General features: G+C 46.0%; 1 protein-coding gene across 12 annotated transcripts in view; it reads left to right on the top strand.

The window, feature by feature from the left end:
* Positions 1–25,262, top strand: part of Fnbp1 (formin binding protein 1) — a 131,373-nt gene that overhangs the window by 28,632 nt on the left and 77,479 nt on the right. For 4 of the 12 annotated variants that reach the window (XM_027423894.2, XM_035446213.1, XM_035446212.1 and 1 more), the window contains exons 1-2: positions 15,750–15,894; positions 19,430–19,545. In XM_027423894.2, coding sequence (XP_027279695.1) covers positions 15,859–15,894; positions 19,430–19,545 — 152 coding nt within the window. In that variant the 5' untranslated portion in view covers positions 15,750–15,858. Of the gene's footprint in view, positions 1–15,748; positions 15,895–19,429; positions 19,546–25,262 lie in introns of those variants that run through there. The other 8 variants (XM_027423891.2, XM_035446211.1, XM_027423887.2 and 5 more) reach the window with 4 other exon arrangements.

Here is a 25,262-nt window from a genome sequence, read left to right as displayed (position 1 = left end):
GTCTTCTGATCTTCGCACACCTGCTATAGTATGCGCACACTCAGTGCCCACAAATATAAAATTGTGGAAGTGTACCCACATATGTTCTCGTGCTGAGCCTCCTACCAGCCCTTAACGCCTGAGGATAGACATGAATGCCAATAAACACTTGTTTTGATATTCATTCAGAAAAGAAGAAATAAGAGACATTAAAGTAACTTAGTAACCACTCAAAAGCAGAGTCAAGTTGATAGGATTTCTTTGAAATTATCTGTGAATGTTTATGCTTACTGCTTGGAGCTGAATGAGGTGGTGCACACCTTTGATTCCAGCCCTTAGGAGGAAGAAGCAGGCAGATAGATCTCTGTGAGTTCCTTGCCAGTCTGGTCTATGTAGTGAGTTCCAGATAGCCAGGGCTACAGAGAGACTGTCTCAAAAAAAGCCAAAGGGACAAAGCCAGCCTTGCATAATTGATGAGAAGACAGCCCTCCCATCCAGGTTATTTTAAGTGTGCAAATACTTAGCTAGCACAAGTTCTCTGGCAGCAGTTTGGGAAGGCCACTGCTAGAAAGTTCTATTTATTTATTTATTTTTAATATTTTTGTATGGTATTAGGGCTTGAGCCCGCATTCAAAGCAAGCTTTCTAAAACTGAATTTTATCCCAAGCCTAGAGATTTTTTTTTTTTTTCCCCCGAGACAGGGGTAAGGACGGCCCTGGCTGTCCTGGAACTCACTCTGTAGACCAGGCTGGTCTCAAACTCAGAGATCCGCCTGCCTCTGCCTTCCCAAGTGCTGGGATTAAAGGTGTGCGCCACCACTGCCTTGCACCTTAGAGTTTTGTTTTTTAAACTTTAGGAATGAGAATGCCCCTGGAGATGGCATGATTGAATAATAGTAAAAAAGTTTATCATTGTTTATTTGTAGAATTCTGTGATTTTGTGTGTGATTGTGTGTGTGTGTGTGTGTTTGTGTGTGTGTGTGTTGGATTGGAACCTGGGCTTTGCATACATCCTCCAGCAAGTACTTTATCACTTTACTACTTTACCTTTTTTTTTTTTTTTTTTTTTTTTTTCAGTGTAGCCAAGGCTGCATTGGATCTTGCAGTCTCTTGTTTCACCATTCTGAATACTGGGATCCTAGGCCTGTGCCATAACATTCTCGTGTCATTGAAAGTTCTTCATAAGTTAGATGTTTAGCTTTTTAAGGGCAGTTCCCTGTATCCCAGGCTGAGGAGGGCCTGGAAATTCTTTATTTATTTATCACTGTAGACATGTTTTACCTGCATGTATGTCTATGCATGTGTGCTTGCCTGATACCTGTGTTGGTCAGAAAAGGGCATTGGATTCCTGAAACTGGAGTTACAAGTGGCTGAGAACTGCCATTTGGGTTCTGAGAATCAAACCTGGGTCCTCTGGAAGAGCATAATTGCTGAGTCAACTCTCCAGTTCCCATGACTTTGAACCTCTGATCCTCCTTCCTCCACCTCCCAGAGCCAGGGATACAGGTGTGCATGGCCACAGCTGGATTATGCAGTGTTGGGGATGGCATCCGGGGCTTTGTGCGTGCCACTCGATCACATCCCCAGCCCAACAGGCTCTATTTTTAGTGATTCCACACGGGCAGCAGACTTTCATTGTTCACAGTTGTGGTCTTCTCGAAGAGCATCTGCCACTCATTATCCTGCTGCTCAGGGTAAAGGACCGTGCACGTTAACATCGGACCCTGACTCTCAAATGCATTCAGCAAATATTGATCAGAGGATACCCAGGCCTTGTGAGTCTGGACCTGTGTCACAGATGTGATGAATCCCACACAGTGAGAAAGAGGTGACCCGTTTGGGGCTGCACAAGCCATACCAGAGGCACTTCGTGGGAGAGGGCATATTGTGAAGGAAATGCATTTGGCAGCGGTTTGGACTTGTGAAAAGATGCTACGAAAGAAAATCCTGAGCTTTTGGTTTCTGTTTTTGTTTTTAAATTTCATTACGTGTGTGTGTGTGTGTGTGTGTGTGTGTGTGTGTGTGTGTGTGTGTGTGTGTGTGTGTGACCACACCACAACACGCATGTGGAGGTCAGAAGACATTTGTAGAAGTTGGTTGTCTCCAAACACCATGTGGGTCCCAGGGATCAAACTGAAGTCACCAGGCAACAAGCATCTGGCCTCTATTTCATGTTAAATGGCATGTTGATAAAGACCTTTTCCCCCTCCTTCAATGATGTACAATGATAGGAGAGTGTAAACCAAATGAACTCTTTCCTCCCCAGCTTGCTTGGGTTATGGTGTTTCATTTCAGTAATAGTAACCCTGACTAAGACACAGTCTATGTAACTTATTGTAAAAAACAACAACAAAAAACTTTGTGCTTATAATTTCTACAAACATTTTGATTGATAGGGAATTAAATTAACTACATTCTTGCCCTGCCATGGTGGCACACGCCTTTAATCTCAGTGCTCAGGAAGCAGAGGCTGGTGGATCTCTGTGAGTTCGAGGCCAGCCTGGTATACAGAGCAAGTTCCAGGACAGGCTTCAAAGCTACAGAGAAACACTGTCTGGAAAAACCGAAACAAACAAACACACAAACTATATTCTTGGCTTTTAGACAGTATTAATCCCAAACTTTATTTTCTTTCCTTCCTTCTCCTCTCTCTCTAAGATTTATTTTTTATTTTTATTTATGGGTGTGTGTGTGAATGTATGCCACATGTGTGCCATATACCTGTGCCCACAGAAGCCAGAAGAATGGGATCCCTGGAGCTGGAGTTATAGATGGTTGGTTGTTAGTTGTCCAATGTGGGTGCTGGGAACTGATCTCAGGTCTTCTGGAAGAGCTGCAAGCACTTTTTTTTTTTTTTTTTCGGTTTTTCAAGACAGGGTTTCTCTGTGGCTTTGGAGGCTGTCCTGGAACTAGCTCTTGTAGACCAGGCTGGTCTCAAACTCACAGAGATCCTCCTGCCTCTGCCTCCCGAGTGCTGGGATTAAAGGCATGCGCCACCAACACCTGGCCTGAGCTGCAAGCACTTTTAACTGCTGAGCCATCTCTCTGTTTTCTCCTGGTTTCTTCTCCTCCCCTGACTTTGGCTTGATTCAAACTTATGGTGATTCAATATGCCCAGCTAACCCTGGATTTATTTTTAAGGTTTTTCTTTCCCTAAGTGTGAAATCTTGTATGCAGTTATTGCCATCTTCTGAAGAATGATTTCTGTTTTTCGTGGGGGACAAAATAGGAAGTGTATCAATCAAAGAAAAAGCCATAGTTCGATACTTTGTGACAGGCTTTTGATATTGATGTCAGTGTTTCTTTCCCAAATGTTTTATCTTCATCTTTTATTATCAGTTGGCAGAGACTCAAATGGCCTTACGTTTCTCTTACTGCAAAGATTTCCCCATCAACCCAATTACAGATAAGCTAATAAATATTTACAGGCTAAGTATTTGTGACTTATTACAAAAGAATGTATGAAAACATGTCTGTATAGAATACTATTCATAAGCCAGACACTAATGCTACACTCCTGTGATCCCAGCATTACTGAGACAGGAGCAGGTGGATCTCTGTGAGTTCAAGGCCAGCCTGGTCTACACAGAGAGACTTTTTCTCAAAATAAATAAATGAATAAACATTTTTTATTTATTATTTTTTTTACATTCCAACCCCAGTTCCCCCTCCCTCCTCTCCTACTGCTCCCCCCATTTATCACCACCCCGTCTCTCATCTTCTCCTTGGAAAGGGTAAGACCTCCCCTAAGAAGTTTACTAAGTGTGTCCCATCATCTCATTGAGTCAGGACCAAGGCGCACTCTAAAGAGCACACACACACACACACACACACACACACACACACACACACACACACACCCTGTGTCTAGGCTGGGCAAGGTATCTCTCCATATAGAATGGGCTCCACTGAAAGACCCCGAAGAGGCACTTTCGTAGAGGGAGACCCACACACCCAGGAATCAGCGAGGCCACGAACTGGATGCAAAAAAACAAGAGGCTTTATTGGAGACGCAGGTACCTGGGGCGACTTAGCTTCTGTGTGGCTAAGCGCGCCCGCCCCAAGGGAAAGGCGTCCTTATATAGGGAAAAAGGCGCAAGCTAGGAGCAGGGATTCTATTTGATGGTTCAAATGAGGCACAGAGCCATTCCAGATCAGCATATTCTCAAGGTCTGGTGTCTGGTACAACAGACTTGATTCCTCCCTCCGCGCCCAGGTGGCTGACCTTGGGGGCGGAGACCTTGGGACGGAGCGGTCCGGCGGGGGCCGGGGCCGGCCTTGCGCGGCGGCGGGGAAGTGCCGGCAGCTGTGGGTATCAAGGGTCAGGGGGTGCAGGAGAGGATGTATTCGCCAGCTGCATGCGGGAAAACTTAAAAGAGAAAGCTAAGGGCGGGGGTCTTTCATTCCCCCATTTCTCTTGTAACTGAATGGAATCTTTCATTCAGAGGTCTCTGGTTAAGTCTTTCTCTAAGCTTGGCCATGCTGTCTCTAACTATTAAAAATAATAAATCTAACCCTCGTCTGTTCTGCAGGACTACCTCAGAGAGTGATGTTAAGGATTTCTCAAGTGCGCTTATTGACTCTTCTAGGGCCTGGATATCGGTATGCATGGCTTGCTGTAGAAGTTTGAAATGACTAGTTTCCTGTAAGGCAACCGTACCAGTTCCTATGCCAGCTGCTATACCTCCCATAGTTATTCCCCCGAATAATAGGGCCACAGTTAAGAACATTGGCTCCCTCTGATGTCGGGTTGACTTCTCTAGTACCCTATAAACATATTCAGGTTGGTGATACGTGACTCTGGGCCAAAGTTCTGTCAATATACGAAAGTCAATGGTGGTGTTGAGAACAGTGGTAGAGATGCAGGGGGTCAAACCAGTACTGCCTATGCATAGCCCCTTTCCTGAGACCTCAGACAATGTGAGCTTGTGCTGCATGGCAGTTTTACAACTGGTAGGCGCTGAGGTCTGGTGACGCCGGACCCAGACAGTGTCCCCGATCTGGTAGGAATGGGGAATGGTAGGATGGTCCCTCTGGTCTTTATAAGTTTTTTTTTTTTAAAAGGTGTGAGCCCATATGGCCTAGGGGTATGCTAGGGGGAGTAGGAGGACCCAGTCTCTAGTGTCCCCATCAGGGAGTGATAGGTACTGGCATCCCCTCGCAAGGAAGTTCCCTTTGACTTAGCATTTCAACCAGGGAGAATGGACGGCGAAATTCTTTTAGTCTCTCTAGAAAAGCGCCCCCCCCCCCCGAGACCCGCTGCGAACACCCGGTGATAGAGACGTCCTACCTGCTTCAGTGGTAAAATCCCATTCAGGTCTTTTAAGAGGGCAAGCTGCATCAATTTCATTGGGCAGCTGTTTCTCCTCCGAGGTTAAGGGGAGCTAGGCGGCGGCGGCCGCTTCTGCCTCTGGCGGGGGCGGCGGCGGGCGGTTAGAGGGGGAAAGGAAGGGGGGCCCTTGGGGTGTCTTTTACCTGAAATATAGTTTGGGGGTTAAAGGTATCATCCCGCGGCCAGCCCACGTCAAAGGCTGGCCATTCTGAGGAACAAAGAGTAATCCATTTGCGTTTATGCACATCAACTACAAAACAAAGACCAAACAACACAGAACAGGCTTTCGCAGCGCGGTTTCGACAGAGAGTCTGAAAGTAAGATTCCAGAAAACAAATGAGCCCACTGAGGCTCCAAACGCTAAGGCATCTACCCTAGCCAGAAAACAAATGAGCCCACTGAGGCTCCAAACGCTACCAGGACGTCTCCTGGAGCCGCGGCCGGGAGTTCGGACCCGTCAGTCCCTCCTCGGATCCGCCTACAAATGTACACAGCTGTATACTACAAACGCAAGCGCAATTCACAAGACAGACTCAGACCAGACAAGACAAAACAGCGGATCCGCACAACACTTACCTCCCAGACGTGGGTCGGTGGTCCCTGGGCGGGTCTCGATCCCGGACGAGCCCCCAAATGAAAGACCCCGAAGAGGCACTTTCGTAGAGGGAGACCCACACACCCAGGAATCAGCGAGGCCACGAACTGGATGCAAAAAAACAAGAGGCTTTATTGGAGACGCAGGTACCTGGGGCGACTTAGCTTCTGTGTGGCTAAGCGCGCCCGCCCCAAGGGAAAGGCGTCCTTATATAGGGAAAAAGGCGCAAGCTAGGAGCAGGGATTCTATTTGATGGTTCAAATGAGGCACAGAGCCATTCCAGATCAGCATATTCTCAAGGTCTGGTGTCTGGTACAACAGACTTGATTCCTCCCTCCGCGCCCAGGTGGCTGACCTTGGGGGCGGAGACCTTGGGACGGAGCGGTCCGGCGGGGGCCGGGGCCGGCCTTGCGCGGCGGCGGGGAAGTGCCGGCAGCTGTGGGTATCAAGGGTCAGGGGGTGCAGGAGAGGATGTATTCGCCAGCTGCATGCGGGAAAACTTAAAAGAGAAAGCTAAGGGCGGGGGTCTTTCACCACTAAGTCAGTTTGTGCATTAGAGTTAGGTCTTGGACCCACTGCCAGTGGCCTCATATATTGATTGTCCCAGTCATACTATTGTCACCTATATTCAGGGAGTCTAGTTTGGTCTTATGCAGGTTCCCCATTTGTCAGACCTGAGTCAGTGATCTCTCACTAGCTCGGGTCAGCTGATTTTGTGGGTTTCCCCATCAGAGTCTTGACTCCTTTGTTCATATTATTGCTCCTCCCTCACTTTGATTGAACTACAGGAGTTTGGCACATTGCTTAGTTGTGGATTTCTGCATCTGCTTCCATTTCTGGAAGAGGGTTCTAGCTTCTCTGGGGTTGTGGATCGTAGGCTGGGTATCTTTTGCTTTATGTCTGGTATTCATTTATGAGTGAGTGCATACTATATTTGTCTTTTTGGGTCTGGGTTACCTCACTCAGGATGGGTTTTTTTTTTCTAGTTCTGTCCATTTGCTTGCAAATTTTAGGATGCCATTGTTTCTTACCACTGAGTAGTACTCCATTGTGTAAATGTACCACATTCTCTTTATCCATTCTTCAATTGAGGGGCATTTAGGCTGTTTCCAAGATCTGGCTATTACAAATAATGTTGCTATGAACATAGTTGAGCAAATGTCCTTGTGGTGTGACTGTGCCTCCTTTGGGTATATGCCCAAACGTGGTATTGCAGGGTCTTGAGGTAGGTTGATTCCAATGAAATTGCCATACTGATTTCTACACTGGCTGTACAAGTTTGCACTCCCACCACCATTGGAGGAATGTTCGCCTAATTCCATGTCCTCTATAGCATAAGTTGTCATTGGTGTTTTTGATCTTAGCCATTCTGATTAGTGTAAGATGGTATCTCAGAGTTGTTTTAATTTGCATTTCCCTGATGACCATGGATGTTGAGCGTTTCCTTAAGTGTCTTTCCGCCATTTGAGATTGTTCTGTTGAGAATTCTGTTTAGATCTGTATCCCTTTTTGTTTGTTTTGTTTTTCCAGACATGGTTTCTCTGTAGCTTTGGAGCCTGTCTTGGAACTCGCACTGTAGACCAGGTTGGCCTCGAATTCACAGAGATCCCCCTGCCTCTGTCTCCCGAGTGCTGGGATTAAAGGTGTGCACCACCGTTGCCCAACCTGTCACCCATTTTTAATTGGATTATTTGGTAGTTAAATGTCTAGTTTCTTGAGTTCTTTGTATATTTTGAAGATCAGCCCTCTATCAGATGTGGGGCTGGTGAGAATCTTTTTCCATTCTTTTGGGAGCCATTTTTTCTTGTTGACTGTGTCCAGTGCTTTACAGAAACATCTCAGTTTCAGGAGGTCCCATTTATTAATTGTTGCTCTCAGTGTCTGTGCTACTGGTGTTCTATTTAGGAAGTTGTCTCCTGTGCCTATGCATTCAAGGGTATTTCCCACTTTCTCTTTTATGAGGTTTAGTATGGATGGATTTATATTGAAGTCTTTGATCCATTTTGACTTGAGTTTTGTGCATGGTGATACATATGGATCTATTTGCATTCTTTTCCATGCCAATATTTATACCAGCACCATTTGTTGAATATGTTTTTCGTTTTTACATTTTATATTTTTAGCTTTTTTGTCAAAAATTAGGTGTTCACAGGTGTATGGGTTGACAGGGTCTTCAATTTGATTCCATTGGTCTACCTGTCTATTTTTATGCCAATACCAAGCTGTTTTCATCACTATAGCTCTGTAATAGAGCTTGAAGTCAGGGATGGTGATGCCCCAGATGACCCTTTATTATACAGGATTGTTTTGGCTATCCTGGATTTTTTGTTTCTCCATATGAAATTAAGTATTGCTCTTTTCAGAAAGAATTGTGCTGGGATTTTGATGGGGATTGCATTGAATCTGTAGATTACTTTTGGTAGGATTGCCGTTTTTACTATGTTGATCCTACCTATCCAAGAACATGTGAGATCTTTCTCTTTTCTGATATCTTCTTTAATTTCTTTCTTTAAAAACTTAAAGTTCTTGTCATACAGGTTTTTCACTTGTTTGGTTACAGTTACCCCAGGATATTTTATGTTATTTGTGGCTATTGTAAAGGGTGATGTTTCTCTGATTTCTTTCTCAGCCCATTTATCATCTGTGTATAGGAGGGCTACTGATTTTTTATATTTAATCTTTTTTTTTAAAATTGTTTATTATGTATACAATGACCTGCCTGCAAGTATGCCTGCAGGCCAGAAGAGGGTGCCATATCTCATTACAGATGGTTGTGAGCCACCATGTAGTTGCTGGGAATTCAACTCAGAACCTCTAGAAAAGCAGCCACTGCTCTTAACCTCTGAGCCATCTCTCCAGCCCCCTTTTTTTTTAGTTAATCTTGTATCCTGCTATATTACTGAAGGTGTTTAATCAGTTGTAGGAATTCCCTGGTAGAATTTTGGGGGTCACTTATTTTGTAAATTATCATATCAGCAATCAGCAAGGGTTTGACTTCTTTTCCAACTTGTATCCCCTTGCTCTCCTTTAGTTCTCTTATTGCTCTAGCTGGAACTTAGAGTACTGTGTTTAATACTTATGGAGAGAATGGATAGCTTTGTCTTGTTCCTGATTTCAGTTGGATTGCTTTGAATTTCTCTTCATTTAGTTTGATGTTGGCTGTTGGATTACTCTATATTGCCTTTATTCCTTGTATCCAAGACCTTTATCATGTAGGGGTGTTGAATTTTATCGAAGGCTTTTTCAGCATCTAATGAGATGATCAATTTTTTTTTTCTTTCAGTTTGTTTAAATGGTGGATTACATTGACTTACATTGACAGATTTTCTTATGTTGAACCATCCCTGCATCTCTGGGATGAATCCTACTTGGTCATGGTGGATGATTTTTCTGATGTGTTTTTGGATTCAGATTGCCAGTATTTCATTGAATATTTTTGCATCTATGTTCATGAGGGCAATTAGTCCATAGTTCTTGTTCTTAGTTGTGTCTTTGTGTGGTTTTCGTATCAGGGTACCTGTAACCTCGTTAAAAAGAGTTTGGCAATATTCCTTCTGTTTCTATTGTGTGGAATAATTTGAGGAGTATTGGTATTAGTATTTCTTTGAACATCTGGTAAAATTCTGTGCTGCAACCATATGGGCCTGGGCTTTCTTTTTGGTTGGGAGACTATTGATACTCTTTCTGTTTCCTTAGGGGTTATAGGTGTATTTAAGTTGTTTATCAGTTCTTCATTTAATTTTGGTACTCGGTACTTATCTAGAAGATTACCATCTCCCTAAAGTTTTCCAATTTTATGAAGTATAGGTTTTTGGAGTATGACCTGATGATTCTCTGGATTTCTTCAGTATTTGTTGTTATGTCCCCCCTTTTGTTTTAATTTTGTTAATTTGGATATTCTCTCTCTGCCTTTTGGTTAGTTTGGATAAAGTTTTGTCTATTTTGTTAAATTTTTCAAAGAACCAACTCTTTGTCTTGTTAGACCCCTGGAAAACTCAGGCCTCCGGGCTCCCAGCCCAGGACCTCAGTCACCCCAATCACCAGGTGGATTCGAAAACTTGCTGCAAACTGCATGAGGCTTTATTGTTGTTTAATGAGCTAACCCCATGTTAGCTCTAGTCTTTCACCCACCCACCATGGCGGATGGCTAGCAAAGACAGCTCGAAGGGGTTGCATAGAGATCTTGTAGGGCAGGGTAAGGAGAGTGTCTAGGGGTACACACAGGCTCAGGATTGGTGTGCCTCCAGGCTTGGAGGGCTTGCCCTGTGTTGATTGGCCAATTGGTTGTTATGGCCCATAGGCCCTCCCAGGGTGGTTGCTATGCTCTGGGCGCCATTGCTGTGCACTTGTCCGTAAAGCACACCCAGAGCCATAAAGCATAGTGCCACCAGCTAACTTCTGATTGTTTCCTTGCCATGAGGCAGGCATCTGACTTCTAGTGACTAGGACAAGGTCATGGTGAGCACATGTTACTGTCATGGCTGCCGAAATGGGGAGCAGGTTCCTTCAGTCTCATTGATTCTTTTCTATTGCTTTCATTGTTTCTATTTTATTGATTTCAGCCCTCAATTTAACTATTTCTTGCCATCTACTCCTTCTGGATGAGTTTGCTTCTGTTCTAGAATTTTTAGTTGTTCTGTTAATTCACTAGCGTGGGGTTTTTCTAGCTTCTTTATGTAGGCATTTAGTGCTACACTTTCCTCTCAGGTCTTCATTTTTGAACAGCAAGCACTTTGCCCACTGAGCCATCTCTCCAGCCCTTTGTTTACTTTTATTTATGTGTAACTATGTGCACCATGTGCACACAGAAGCCCTTAGAGGTCAGAAGAGGGTGTTGGATCCCTGGAACTACAGTTACAGGCTGCAAACTGAACTCAGGTCCTCTGGAAGAGCAGAATACACTCCTAATGGATGACCCAACTCTCCAGCCCTGCCTATTATGGGTCTTTTGTTTGTTTTGAGACAAAGTCTCATGTGTCCCAGGTTGCCCTCAAAGTTGCCATGTAACCAAGAATGACCTTGAACTCCTGATCTGCCAGCCTCTACCACCCCAGTGCCAGGATTCCAGGTGTGTGCTGCCATGCCTGGCTCAGATTCTTAATTTTATGAAGTCTTGATTGGAGGACAAGCCTCTTTCCTTCAGTGTCCATGCTGTGATAGAATGCATTCCTCAGCACATTCATGTAGAGCAGAGCATTCGCATGTTTGAGTCAGAAGCTGGATTAGTGCCCTTTCTTGAGACACTACTCTCACCTGAAAGACAAGCTCTATGTGGCAGCCATTTGCCCACATTGAATGCAGAGCAACTGGCAATAGTTGTTGCTAATTATAACATTCTGGCTTCTAAGTAAAAAATTAGAATTCGAGGAAATTTGTGTTTTCACTATGAGCCTGACAGCTTCCAAATATTTAAATAGGAGACAGGCAATAATGAGACAAATGCAGTTAATTTTTTTTAAATGGTAGAATAACTTAAGCATCAATTTTAAAGATCTACATTTACTAAGGAAAGTATTTCCTAAATAAATATCTAGTGTGCTTGCTGTCATAAAACACTAACCAAAAGCAACTTGGGGAGGAAAGTTTTTTTTTTTTTTTTGCTTATAGGTTATGTCCACCATTGAGGGAAGCCAGGGAAGCAACCTGGAGGCAGGAACTGAAGCAAAGACCTTAGAACACAATTCGATGACCCCCCCCCCCATCTTATTTGGCTGCCTTTCTTATGTAGCCCAGGCCTACCTGCCGAGGGATAAGGGATAGCACTGCCCTTGGTGGATGAGGCCCTCCTAAGGCCCATAGGCCAGTCTGACGGAAGTAATTCCTCAGTTGAGGCGCCCTCTTCCCTGGTGTATGGTGTTTCACGTGACAGACTACCTGACACCAGTGAATAATGCATAATCATGAATATGTAAAAGTGCCATTTGCAATGCAAGGTGGACTGGTGGGTTTCACTGTAACTGTTGTGGATAGTTTTTTGCTATGGCTGCTGATACCATTTGGGTCCTAGTCTTTGAGAAACTATTGGTGTGGTACGCAAGAAAGAGACCCAGTTATCTGCAAAGTCCATTGAACTACTCTTCTTAGGGCTGAGAATGTGGGTCAGTGTAGAGTGAGTGCCTAGTGTGCCGGGGTCATAGAGTCCACCCACAGCAGGCTCCCACCCCCCAAAAGGTGAAGACTCCACCAGGTGCACACCTGCTATACCAGGACTTGAAAGGTATAGAGGTAGAACTCAGTTAGTATAAGGCTAGCCTGGGCTATGAAGAGAAACACCACCATAAAAATTAATTAATTAATTAGCTAATGGGGGGCAGGCTGGGTCCTCCCTGTTCTTACTGCCTGCTTGAGTGCAGTTGACTTTCTTCCTAACTCAGCCTGGTAGTCAGCAATGGGTGCAGAATGAACGCAGAAACAGCCTGTCTTCTGTGAAGCCACCCTTCCCCTCCTATTGTGTTTGGTTTAGAAAACTCCAGTTTTAGCCAGGCGTTACTGGCTCATGCCTTTAATTCCAGCACTTGGTAGACAGAGGCAGGAGGATCCCTGTGACTTTGAGGCCAGCCTGGTCTTGTGTTCCAGGACAGCCTCCAAAACAATACAGAGAAACCCTGTCTCAAAAAAAACAAAAAACAAAAAACAAAACAAAACAAAAAAAACCCTCCAGTTTTTAAGCAGAAAAACAATGTCATTTATATAAGCATGTAATGTACTTGTTATTGCTACGTAAGTGAATCATTATATTTTTTAAAATGCCTCCATAATTTCACATAAAATGGTAGCATAATATAAGCCATGTAAACTTAGTGGTCTCAATAAATTTTTTAAGAGGGCAAAGGGTCTGTAGGGCTGCAGTCCTGTGACCCCAGGCAAAAGGAAGGGCTTGTTTGTTACATTTTATCTATGCTACTCTGTGCATATGGAGGTCAGAGGGCAACTTGTGGGAGTCAGTTCTCTTCTACAGTGGGGGGTCCTGAGGAGCAACTCAGGCTTGGAGGTGCTTGCCTTTATCTGATGAGCCATCTCAGGCCACTGAGTTTTTGTTTGTTTTGAGACAATGTTGGCCTTGAATGCATGGAGATTCCTCTATTTCAGCCTCCCAGCTGCTGGGTTGCAGGCTGCCCCACCAGGCTGCTTTAGGAAGGACTGAGCTCTTGATAACACCATCCTCACTGGGGCCTGGGATGCTTTTTAAGGACCATTTACAATGTTTGCTCACAAAGGAGTCTTTTTAAGATTTGGAATTTCTTCCCATTAAATTTTCCACATTTTAGTCAAGAATGTAAGTGGGCCGGTTGCTTTTTCATCTGTTTTGAATTTTCCTCCGGCTGCCTTGTCCTGTGATAGTAGCAGCAGGGTGTGGTCCCCTCAGGGATGCCTTAATATCGCCTATGGAGGATGCTGCTTGGAGGCAGTAGGCATTCATTTTCTTGTTACTAGTTAAGGCTTTCCTGTGAAGACCCTCTGTCCTGTTTGATTCTGGTTTGTGTGTTTGTTTTGTTTTTGTTCTCTTTTTGAGACAGGGTTTCTCTGTCTCTGTGTAGCCCTGGCTGTCCTAGAACTCATTCTTTAGACCAGGCTGTCCTCGAACTCAGAGATTCAACTGCCTCTGCCTCCCCTCTGAGTGCTGGGATCAAAGATGTGCACCACTATATCCAGCTGGATCCTGTTCTTTGAGGAAGGGCTTTGGTACAGTTTGCAAAATGATCTTGGTAATGAAGGGACCAGCTCCCCATTTCGGCAGCCATAACAGCTGAACACCGCACTTGCCTGACCTTGTCTTGGTCACTAAGGTCAGATGCCTGCCCCTTTCAGCAGCCATGAACACGTGCTTTTCTGACCTTGCCTTGGTCACTAGAGGTTAGGTTCCTGCCTCGTGGCAAGGAACCAATCAGAAGTTAGCTGGTGGTGGTATGCTTTATGGCTCTGGGTGTGCTTTATGGACAAGTGCACAGCAATGATGCGCAGAGCATAACAACCACCCTGGGAGGGCCTATGGGCCATAACAACCAGTTGACCAATCAACACAGGGCAAATCCTCCAGGCCTGGAGGCACACCAATCCTGAGCCTGTGTGTACCCCTAGACACTCCCCTTACGCAGCCCTATAAGAGGTCTGTGCAGCCGCTTCGAACTGTCTTTGCTAATCATCCGTCATGGCGGCTGGGTGAAAGACTCCATCTAACATGGAGTTAGCTTGTCAAACAACAATAAAGCCTCATGCAATTTTCATCAAGCTTTCAACCCCACATGGGGATTGGGGTGGCCAAGATCCTGGGCTAAGATCCTGGAAGCCTGAGCTTTTCGGGGGTCTTGCAGTAATTGATAACTATGGAAAACACATTGTTGAAGACTGTGGTGTAGCTCTGTTGGTACAGTGCTTGCCTAGCATACACAAAGCCCGGTGTTTGATTGTCAGTACCAGCTTGGCCATGAATGCATTCGGGAAGTTGGGGAAGGAAGATCAGGAGGTCAGGGTCATCCTGGCTACATGCGGAATTTGAGCCCAAACTGGGCTACGTAGAACACCCTGTCTCAAAACTAAAGCCAATGAAAACATATTATTGGTCAGTCAGTTTTAAGGTAGACTAAGTTCTTTGTGGAAGGGTTTCTTGGGGGACTGAGCACTTTGACATGGATGTTGTGGGTCGGACTCAGGTGTTCTTGCTGTCAAAGCAAGCATGTTATTACCCACAGAGCCATCACCCCAGCTTTTATTTTTAAGTAAATCTAATGGATATGAAACTAGATGAAGGAAGAGCCACTGACCAGCCGAGCACTTTGGAGAAGTCCTGAGTGCTCGGAGCTGTTCATTCATAACCATCACTTGAGTTCCTTGTGTATTTGCCTTCTCCAGTTGTTTACAGAGACCTGCCGTCCTGTTTACCCTGCTTATTTGCTCAACAACCGTCCTCTGTAGAGATAACATAAATAAATAATGTTCTCAGCAGCGTTTCTTAAAATGGAATCTGGGAGGGGTGTGGGATAGATTGAGGACTAATAAGTGATAAAATTTTAAGTTTTTGCCCCCACCCCCCCTTTTTTGATTATCTTTTTTTTTCTCTCTTTTTATTATTATTAATTCAAGTTAGGGAACAGGCTTGTTTCACATGTAATTCCCCTCTCCCTCTCCCTCTCCCTCCCCTTACCCCCATTCCTTCTCCCCCACCTCCAACCTACCCCCCACCCCATCCACCCACCACTCCCCAGGCAGGGTAGGGCCCCCAACCGGGGCTCCACCAAGTCCACCCACCCCCCCTTTTTTTAAATAACAACATTTTAAAAGTTTGGTCATAAGGACAAGTGTTTTGCAGGGGTTATTTTTTGTGAGAGTCCTTTCAGTGGCAGAAGACTCCAGGGTCTTTAGTTGATACTATTTTGTGCACCTGGCTAGGAGCAAGACTAAAGCAGTTAAGCTAGATACAGTGACTGTAAGACAATAATCACAGCATTTGCTGTAAGCTTGACATCTGAGAAGGAAGTCTCAGTTGAGGGAAATGTCCACATCAGATTGGCTTGTGGGCATGATTGTGGTGCTTGTCTTGATTGTTAATTGATTTAGGACTGCCAAGCCCACTGTGGGGAACTATTCCCTAGGCCGGTGGTCCTGGGGCCATGTAGGAAAGCTTGGTAAGCATGAGTCTGTAAGAAAGCTAGTAAGAGTGTTCCTCCATGGTTTCTGCTTCAAATTCATGCCAGAGTTCCTGCCTTGACTTCCCTCAGTAGTGGGTTGTGGCCTGGGGTGTAAGTGGAATCCTACACTTTCTCCTCTCCATTGCCTCTCTGGGTGTCTTATCACAGCAACAGGAAGGAAACTAGGACACATGACTAGTTGACTCAGGTTGATGCAAAAGTGAGCTGAAAGCACAGCTGAGCTCCACACTCAACAATACTGTTTTGTGTTTGAAGAGTTTGAATCACTCACAAGGAATCAAAAGACAAGCTTTTAGAAGGACGGATATGTATCTGTGGGGCAGATTGTGGTCAGTCTCTTGGGTACGTGCTTTACTTTCAGACTCTTCAGGTTACATATGTTAAGTGTTTATAGCTTTTGTAGTTGCTGACTGCAAAAGCTATAGTAGTTTCATTATGTTCACTATGGAGTTTCACTATGTTGCTTAGGCCTTGAATTCCTGGGCTCGTGTATTCCTCCCTTATCAGCTTCCTGAGGGGTGAGATTATGAATGTATATATCACTGTGTCTGACCATAAAGATTTTATGGACTCTGGGACACCACAAGAACATGGCCCACAGAATCAATTGACTGGGGCTCACAGAGATTGGGGAACCCCTAGGGGTGTGACCTGGGACCTCTACATACATGTTATGGTCGAGTAGCTTGGTGTTCTTGTGTGGTTCCTAACAGTGGGAGGGGGGGTGTCTGTGACTCTTTTCCCTGCTCTTGGGACCTTTTTCCTCCTACTGGGTTGCTCATCCAGCCTTAATATGAGGGGATGTACCTAGTCTTATTATCATGTTTGGTTGATATTCCGGGAAAACCTCCCCTTTTCTGAAATGGAGAAGTGGAACCAGGAGAGGGGGAAGGTGGGAGGAGAGGCTGGGGGAGGGGGGAGGGGAAACCGTCAGGATGTAATATATGAGAGATTTTTTTTAAAGATTTTATTTATTTATTATGTATACAACATTCTGCTTCCATGTATGTCTGCACACCAGAAGAGGGCACCAGATCTCATAAGGGATGGTTGTGAGCCACCATGTGGTTGCTGGGAATCGAACTAAGGACCTCTGGAAGAGCAGTCGGTGCTCTTAACCTCTGAGCCATCTCTCCAACCCGAGAGATTTTTTTTTAAAGATAGTTTTGTTTTGTTTTTTGAGACAGGGTTTCTCTGTGTAACAGCTTTGGCTGTCCTGGAACTTGCTTTGTAAACCAGGCTGGCCTTGAACTCACAGAGATCTGCCTACCTTTGCCACCAGACCAAGATTTTGCTTTTTATTATTATTCGTATGTGTGTGTAGGTTTGGACACATAAGCACAGTGCCTGAGGAGGTCAGAAGAAGCCTAAGATCCCCTGAAGTTACACAGGGCAAAGTGGACGCTGAGACTAGAACTCGTGACCTCTGCAAGAGTAGTAGGTGATCTTAACCACTGGGCCATCGCCAGCTCACCCTCCCCTCTTTTTTGAGATGGGGGTCTTATGTAGTCCAGGCCGCTTTCAAATTTGCTATGTAGCTGAGGATAACCTTAAGCTTCTGATCCTCCTGCCTCCACCTTCTGAGTGCTGAGATTACAGGTGTATGCTATCACATGCAGTCCGTAAGGAACCCAGGGCTTCCTGTGCTCAAGGCAAGCCCTCCACCATTGAGTTACAGCCCCAGCACTGTGCCAGTGGCAGCGATATCTCAGGGGGAAGGCTGAGAAGAACAGCTGAAGTGTGCCATTTATGTATTGACTTGACCCTCCCCACTTCACAGGTCTTGGTGAAACTAGGCAGGGATTCTGGGCACAGCAGAGCCACTGAGACAGTTGGTGGCCTGTGTCAGTGAAATCCTGTGGCTGGCCAGAGCCTCATCCTCTCTTAGGTCCCTTCTGAGGCAGCAGCATGCTTCCCATCTGACCTGGCTCGAGACTCCTCCTGGGTTGACTAATGCGTTCTCTGGCTCTGTTCCACCGCTCTCCGCTCCACTTGCGGGGCCAGTCCTCCCCTCCTTGCTGCTCTTGTGTACTGCTGCCCATCCTCTGGCACTGTGACCAGTGGCTGTCCACTCCCCAGGCCTCCTCCTGTGAGCTCAGTCCATCTGTGCTTCCAGGCTCTGTTGTGCATACCAAACCCTCGATTCGCATGGCCAGACTGCATAGAGTCTTCCTCCCTGCTGAACTATTTATTCATTTGCACTCAGGAAGCCGAACCGAAGTCACCCTGCAGCCCTTCCCCCTTGCTTAGAGTGTGTAGCCAACATGTCGCTTACAGTAGCATTTGCCAAGTGTCTCCAAAATGGCTCCCTCCTGCTCTCATTTTCCGATTGATCATTAGGACAGCTCCTGGCCTCTGTGTCACGTGATTCCATGTAGAGCTGTGGTCACACTCTTGCAAGAGCAGTTTGTGCCTTCTAGAGTCTGAACTCCATCACTGTGCACTGCAGGCCTTGGATAAACTGACCCTACACTGTCTCCAATGTCATCGCCCCTGCCCATTCCCTGGTGCCCTCCCACCCTCACCTGCACTCAAGGGGGACAAATCCATGAGAGTCCCAACCATCTCTACAGCTGTGTGTCACCAGGCTGGCATGCCTGCTTGTCTTGCAAGCAACACAAGGTGTGGCTTACCCCTGCTCAGTTTTGGTTCACTGGATCCAACCACTGTTTGTGGCACACACAGTGTAGCAACGTCTACATTGAGCTATTTTACTCATTTGAAAAAAATGCCGAATTTCATAACCCTTCCCCATCACTTCCTCTCTCCAAATTTAAGCAGCTGGTTCTTTCTTTAGAAAAAAAAAAAAAATGTCTGGGCATTGGAGGCGCACACCTTTAATCCCAGCCCTTGGGAGAGGCAGGGGGATCTCTGTGAGTTCCAGGCCAGCCTGGTCTATAGAGCAAGTGCCAGAATAGTTTCCAAAGCTACACAGAGAAACCCTGTCTCGGAAAAAAAAAAAAATGCTGGGGTGATGCTGCACATTTTTAGTCCCAGCACTCCTGAGACAGAGACAGGTGGATCTCTGTGAGCTCCGGGCCAGCCAGGAGAGGGGAGAGCTGGAGAGATGGCTTGACAGTGAAGAGCACTTGCTGCTTTTCCAGAGGACCACGGTTTGATTCCCAGAACCCACTTGGTGGTTCCTAACTGCCTGTAACTCTAGATCCAGGGATCTGAGACCTTCTGGTTTCCATGGACACCAGGCACACATGGTAGACTTATATACACACAGGCAAAGCACCCATATACATAAAACAAATATAAGAAATGATTTTTATTTATTGTGTATGTATATGCACATATATATGAAGGTGTTTCAGGGTTCTAGAAAGGGTTTCTGATCCCCAAGAGCTAGAATTTTGCCTGTGGACTGCCTGGCATGGGTGCTGGGAATCAAGTACTGGCCCTCTGCAAGAGCAGCAAGTGTTCTCAATTACTACTGAGCCATCTTTTCTGTCCTAGTGGGCTCCAGTGTGTGTGTGTGTGTGTGTGTGTGTGTGTGTGTGTGTGTGTGTGTGTGAGAGAGAGAGAGAGAGAGAGAAGAGAGAGAGAGAGAGAGAGAGAGAGAGCTGTCAGCTTTTGGCATTTGAGATACTTTTCTTTGTAATGGAACATTAATTATATATAGAAGTCATGTGTTTAAAAGGAAGAGAGAACAAGGATGAATGGGTCACAGATCCTGACTCCGGACCTTGCTCAACCCAAATTTGGTGATGTTGATGTAAAGCTCTCAACAGAAAAGCCCCCGAGTGTCATCATGGAAAATGTTAGAGCCGCTTTCGTGAATCAGTGAATGATGGAGAGGGCTGATCCCTGGAACTTGTAGCTATGGACAGAAAGAGACAATAAACTCCCCTCTCTCTCTCTTTTCAAACAGGATCAGTTTGACAACTTAGAAAAACACACGCAGTGGGGCATCGATATTCTTGAAAAGTACATCAAGTTTGTCAAGGAGAGGACTGAGATTGAGCTCAGCTATGCCAAGCAGCTCAGGTAAGATGGCTGGGAAGGGCAGCTATGGCTCTGCAGGCCCAAGAAAGGAAGGCTCACTTCCCTTTTTTATTAAAATGTTTTATTGCATTTATTTATTTTAGGGCAGGGGAGTGTATGTGCCATGTGCTTGTGTGGAGGTCAGAGTACAACCCAAGGAGCTGGTTTTGTCTCCTTCCATGGTGTGGGTTCTGGGGATTGAACTCAGCTCATCGGGCTTGGCAGCAAGCACCTTTACCACCCCACCTCCCCATGCCATTTTGCTAGGCAGATGCAAGCATGATTTCTATTCTTATTTCACAGTGTGTGTGTGTGTGTGTGTGTGTGTGAGAGAGAGAGAGAGAGAGAGAGAGAGAGAGAGAGAGAGAGAGAGAGAGGGAGAGAGAGAGAGAGGGAGAGAGAGAAAATCTTTTCTCATAAAGTAATATGTCACTGGAAATAGCTGTTTTTAGTATAGAAAATTAATTTTTCATAGGACAGTAAAAATAAAAAATGAAGCTGTTACTTTAGTTTGTTCAATTTTTATGTTTGAGACAAGGTCTCATATAACCCAGGCTAGCCTTGAATTCACTATATAGTGGAGGCTGGCCTTGAACTCCTGATCCTCCTGTCTCCACTTCCTGAGAACTGGGATTGCAGGTGTGTGCCACCACTCCGGACTCAAGTCCTTGCTGTTAGACACTGTTTTGTTTTGTTTTCTTTTGTTCTGCTTTGTTCTGGTTTCTTTTGCTGTGCTTCCCATTAAAGTCAGGGTCTTGTGCCTCTAGGTAAATCCCCACTTTTACCTCACCCTTCCCTGTCACCCTGTCCTCTGCACCCAGTCTCCATGCTTGGGTCTTTGCTTTCTTTTAATGGTTTTTGTTGAATTTTGGAGAAGTTGGCTGTCAGTAAACTTTATGTTGCAGTATGCACATGTACTGACAAGCACAGAAATCCCGTGTGTAAGGCTCTCCACCATCCCCAGGAGAGGCATGGATCAGCAGAGCCAGTGAGTTTCCTGGATGTGAGCATTGGCTCTGACCCTTTAAAAATCAGATTTCAGAGCCGGGCAGTGGTAGCACAGGCCTTTAATCCCAGCACTCAGGAGGCAAAGGCAGGCGGATCTGTGAGTTCATGGCCAGCCTGGTCTAGAGTGAGTTCCAGGACAGCAAGGGGTACACAGAGAAACCCTGTCATGAAGAGAAAAAAAAAAAAAAAAAATCTGACTTCCTTGTTGTGAGGTTCATCTGTGCCATGGTCATTTGCTTATATTTTCATTGTTCTTTATTATTTTTCTATGTGGGTTTTCACGGCATCTCTTATTGTCACTCAGCACCTGGTTGTTGCCACTCACCCCTTTCTTGCTTCTAAATTTTAATTACATTATTTATTGTGTGTGTATGGAGGCTTGATGCCACTGCCAGCATCAAGCGAGGTTGGAGGTCAATTTTGGGAGCTGGTTTTCTCCACCATGTGGGTTTCCAGGATTGACCTCGGGTCATCAGGCTTGGCACCGAGTGCCTGGACTTGCTGAGCCCTCTCCCCAGCTTGGCACAGGCCACTGGTGCATATCTGAACCGTTTTCTTCCTTTACTATAGATTGGGACTGTGATTGCAGAGTAACTCTGCCCGGCTTTAGTAGTACTTTAATAAGTTCATGTTTGCCCTGTTTGCCTCTCCAGCAATCTGTGAGGGGTCCCAGGGAGCAGAATCTGAGAAGAACTTTTATAGGAGTTTTAGGGTCGAAACCTGGGCCCTGGCAGCTCCCACAAGCTAGTCCCAGACACCTGTCCCCAACACACCCATTAAAGAGGCAAGTTGGAGTGAAAAGCAGAGAAAGGATATTTGCTCTCTGTGGCCACATTTGAAGAGGAACAAAGAGGTCCAGTGACCTCCAAGTCCATCTGTGGGTCCTGACAGCTGTTTAAATAAAAAGCAAGGAGTACGTGGTGTCCTAGCTCTAGTGTGTCCTGCAAGGTGGTCTAAGTTGTCAGAAGTTTGTGACATCTCAATACCAGTCTTCAGCCTATGGCCTGTGGGGTCTCTCTCTCTCTCTCTCTCTCTCTCTCTCTCTCTCTCTCTCTCTCTCTCTCTCTCTCTCTCTCTCTGTGTGTGTGTATGTGTGAGTGTGTGTGTGTGTGTGTGTGTGTGAGTGTGTGTGTGTGTGTGTGTGAGTGTGTGTGTTGTACCAGCGCAAATGAAAGGTCACAGACAACTCTATGGAGTCAGCTCTCTCCTTCCACCCTTCTGCATGTTCTAGGGTTCAAACTCAGGTCACCAGACTTATGCAGCAAGCTCCTTTACCCACTGAACCATCTTGCTGGCCCAGACCAACCCTAAGCTGTAGCTTTCTCTTGCTCCAGCATGAAATTCCTTGGGAAATTTTACTTCCTTGGAAGCCACAGTTAGAAACGAATGGCACAAGTGTAGACTGTCCCTGCTCCTGCCAGGGAGCTTATGTGCTTTCCTAAATTTTGCAAATTATCTGGGAAATTTGTTTGGGATATAAAATATTTTTAAATTGTTGCGAAAGGGCTGGGAACATGGCTTTGTTGGTAGAGGGCCTGCCTAGTACACGTGGAGCTCTGGGTTCCATCCCCAGCACTATGTAAACTGGGTATGGTGGTGCATCCTAGCACTTGGTGGTGGAGGCAGGAGGATCAGGAGTTCAAGGTCATCCTCAGCTGTTAGAATGGAGGATGCCACAGGGTAATCATTGTTGTTTAAATAAGCATCTAAGTTCTGGCTGTGGAAAGCTCTTAGCATGACACATTTTGTTTACATTGAGTAGCTGGAATGCAGAAACCAAGAAAGCATGATTCCTACTAGCTGGATCCAGGTCAGTTTCTAGAACCCTACAAGACTCTGGATCTCACTAACAAATGGCTGCTTCACATCGGTTAGTCCTGATATGTTGTCATTCATGTGAAAATGGGTTACACTGCCTAGCTAAGTACTTGAGAGACAGAGGAAGGTGGATCTCTTGAGTTTGAGTCCAGTGGGAGGAGAGAACTGACTTCATGTCTTGAAGGAAGGAAAGGAGGGAGAGAGGGAGGGAGGGAGGGAGGGAGGAAGGAAGGAAGGAAGGAAGGAAGGAAGGAAGGAAGGAAGGAAGGAAGGAAAGGAAATGTGCTATGCCACAGCCTAGTCATGGGTCTTCCCTCCGGGACTGAGTTTTATGTCTTCATTTCTCTTTGGTTTCTTCCTGATGCCTCCGTCCCCTGTCACCTTGTGCTGTGGAGGTCTGTCTGCAACTTTGGCGGGCATGGAGGTGGTCCTTTGTCCTCCTTGGAAGCCTCTTCCCCCCCTGGAGACCAAAGGGCTCCTCCCACATCGCTGTTTTTTATCCTTGCTCTTAATGCTGCTGTGAGCAGCGTCCAGTTGCTGTTTCTTTCCCTCAGTCTGTGCTCTCTCCTTGACCCCAGCTGTATCTGGGTGTAGCAATCACTCCCTCCCGTAGTGTCTCGGAGCTGTTTCTCTCCTCCAGACTGCAGAAGCAGCTTACGTAAACTCACTGGGATTTCTAATCAATGCTGCATTCACACAAGTCTGAAACCATTGACTTGGCTTCCGCTTTTCCACCTGTCCTGTGAGTGCATGGCCCTCCCTGGCTTAGGGCAGAAGCCCCAAAGTGCTTTTTGTGCTTTCTCTCTCACCCACCTCACCGAGCCATCAGGACACACCATCCTCTTACTCCCCATTCTGACCCAGGATCCAGCCCACTGCTCCTTGACTCTGTGCTACCTCTGGGTCACTATTGTCTCTTGCCTGGAGTTGAGTTGAGTGGGCTTGCTGTCCCACTGTCTTCTGGCTTTCTATGGAGCAGCCACACTAGTTCCTCAGCAATTCCCCATTTCCTTCTGATGAAATCTCCAAAGTACTTCTGGCAAATGCCTAAAAGCTTTGGGTGCCTGGTCTCTCCTGGCCATGCCTTTTTTCCTTTAAACATAGTTGATGCCTGGATGGCCTTGGTAGGAAGGTCTGGGGCCCGTCAGAACATGTTCCTCGTGGGAAACTTGGCTTTTTCCGAGTCAATCCGTGCAGTGTGACCATGTGTCCAAGCTCTCTCTGCTTGGACGCCCAGTATGCTCCTGTTATGTTCCTGTTTTGGCACTGTGGTTATCTTGCTCCTTTCTTGTTGAATTGGATAAAGCCTGGTGTGTTTGTTTATTCATTTGCCACTGGTGTGTTTTAGCCCAAAGTTCATTTCCTGAGTCTTCTTGTCCAGTGCAGCTCTATCGCTATGTAGTTTTGTGTTTTAAGTGTGTTGCTAGTGTGAAATACTTGGGGGGGGGGCTGAATTGCTTGTTTTTTGGTGTGTTTTTCATTTTTCTCCAGGTTGGGTTTTCTTCTTTCTCTTCTCTGACAGTGCCTGACAAATCTTTTCACATTGGGTCTGCTTGACTTGGACAGTTTGATGAAGAAAAAACGTTTTCTAGGTCCCCGGGGCCGGAAAAGGTAGTCATGTGATTGCATCACAGCAGTAGGATTGGAGCAGGTCTGGGATTCGTCTTTTTCAACTTTAAAATGCGAATAATGAGACGTTCTGCCGTCTGGAGTTGTCGAGGCACTTTTCTCATTGCTGTGACCAATAGGAAGGAAGGGTTTGTGCTCACAGTTTAGGGGGACACAGCCCACCATGGTGGCAGAGCTGACACGGCGGATTACAGTGTGACTGCAGTCAGAAAGCAAAGAGGGGAATGCAGTGCTCGAGTCACTTTTCATTCTGTTCTGGATCCCAGCCCATGGGTGGTGCTGCCCACAGGCAGGGCTCATCTTCCTCCACCAAACCTCTCTGGAAATGCCTTCCCAGACTCGCCCAGAGGTGACTCTAGTCATGTTGACCATGAAGATCACCAGTACAAGGGCCAAAGGAGATGAGGTTGAAAGTCTTCTGGCTGACTCCCAGCACACTCATCACATGCAATGGCCCTGGGAGAGACTGCCCCTTGGGATATATTATATTCAGATTCGGAGACTAAAAGGCTTGCTGTATGCTCTGCCTAGAGGCTGGAGGCTGGGCACAGCTGCCTCGGAGAGTCAGCTGGGAAAGGAAGGGGTCTGACTTAGGGATTCTGAGCTCTTGTCTGTCCTGAAACTCCTTGGCATTTTGGGCTGTGGGCGGAGTCATTCAGGAGAACTGGCCATGCTCCTGTGGAATCTCTAGGTTTATGAGGACTCCCACATGCCTGCAGCTTGAGACCTGAGGAGTGGAGACCACAGGCTAGCCCACACTTTACCCACGTCCTCAGAGTCCACAGATGGGAAAGGACAACGTGGATATTGTCAGGGCAGATCCCCTGCCCGGAGTGAGTCCTCCCTGTCCAGTCCTCCCTGTCTGAACTGACTCAGGGCTGTAGCCTTCCTTCCCTTCATGTGGCCAGGTGGGTGGAATCAGCATCTATTCCAAGTTGCCTCTAAATCGTCCATCTCTGTTCTCAGGTACCTCTTTCCAAAGTGTATGGGCTAAGGGCAAGCATCAGTTGTTCAGTTGTTTATTGTCTAATAATGCAAACCTTCCTCTCTGCCTCTGTCTCTCTCTGCAATCTCTGTACCACTGAGATACATCGTGGTTCATTTTGTATTTTTTATTTGAGACATAAAAGCCCTGACTTAGTCCAGGCAGGAACTTAGGATCCATTAGGGGATCTAATGGCCTAGGTCTCCTAAGTAGCTGGGACTCAGGCCCATGCCTCTGGCCAGGCTCCTGGTCACCTTCTATGTGGTGGTGTTCCTTTGTT

The sequence above is a fragment of the Cricetulus griseus genome, chromosome 6, assembly GCF_003668045.3.
Source record: "Cricetulus griseus strain 17A/GY chromosome 6, alternate assembly CriGri-PICRH-1.0, whole genome shotgun sequence".
Lineage (NCBI taxonomy): Eukaryota > Metazoa > Chordata > Mammalia > Rodentia > Cricetidae > Cricetulus > Cricetulus griseus.
This window is presented reverse-complemented; position numbering and strand designations above follow the sequence as displayed.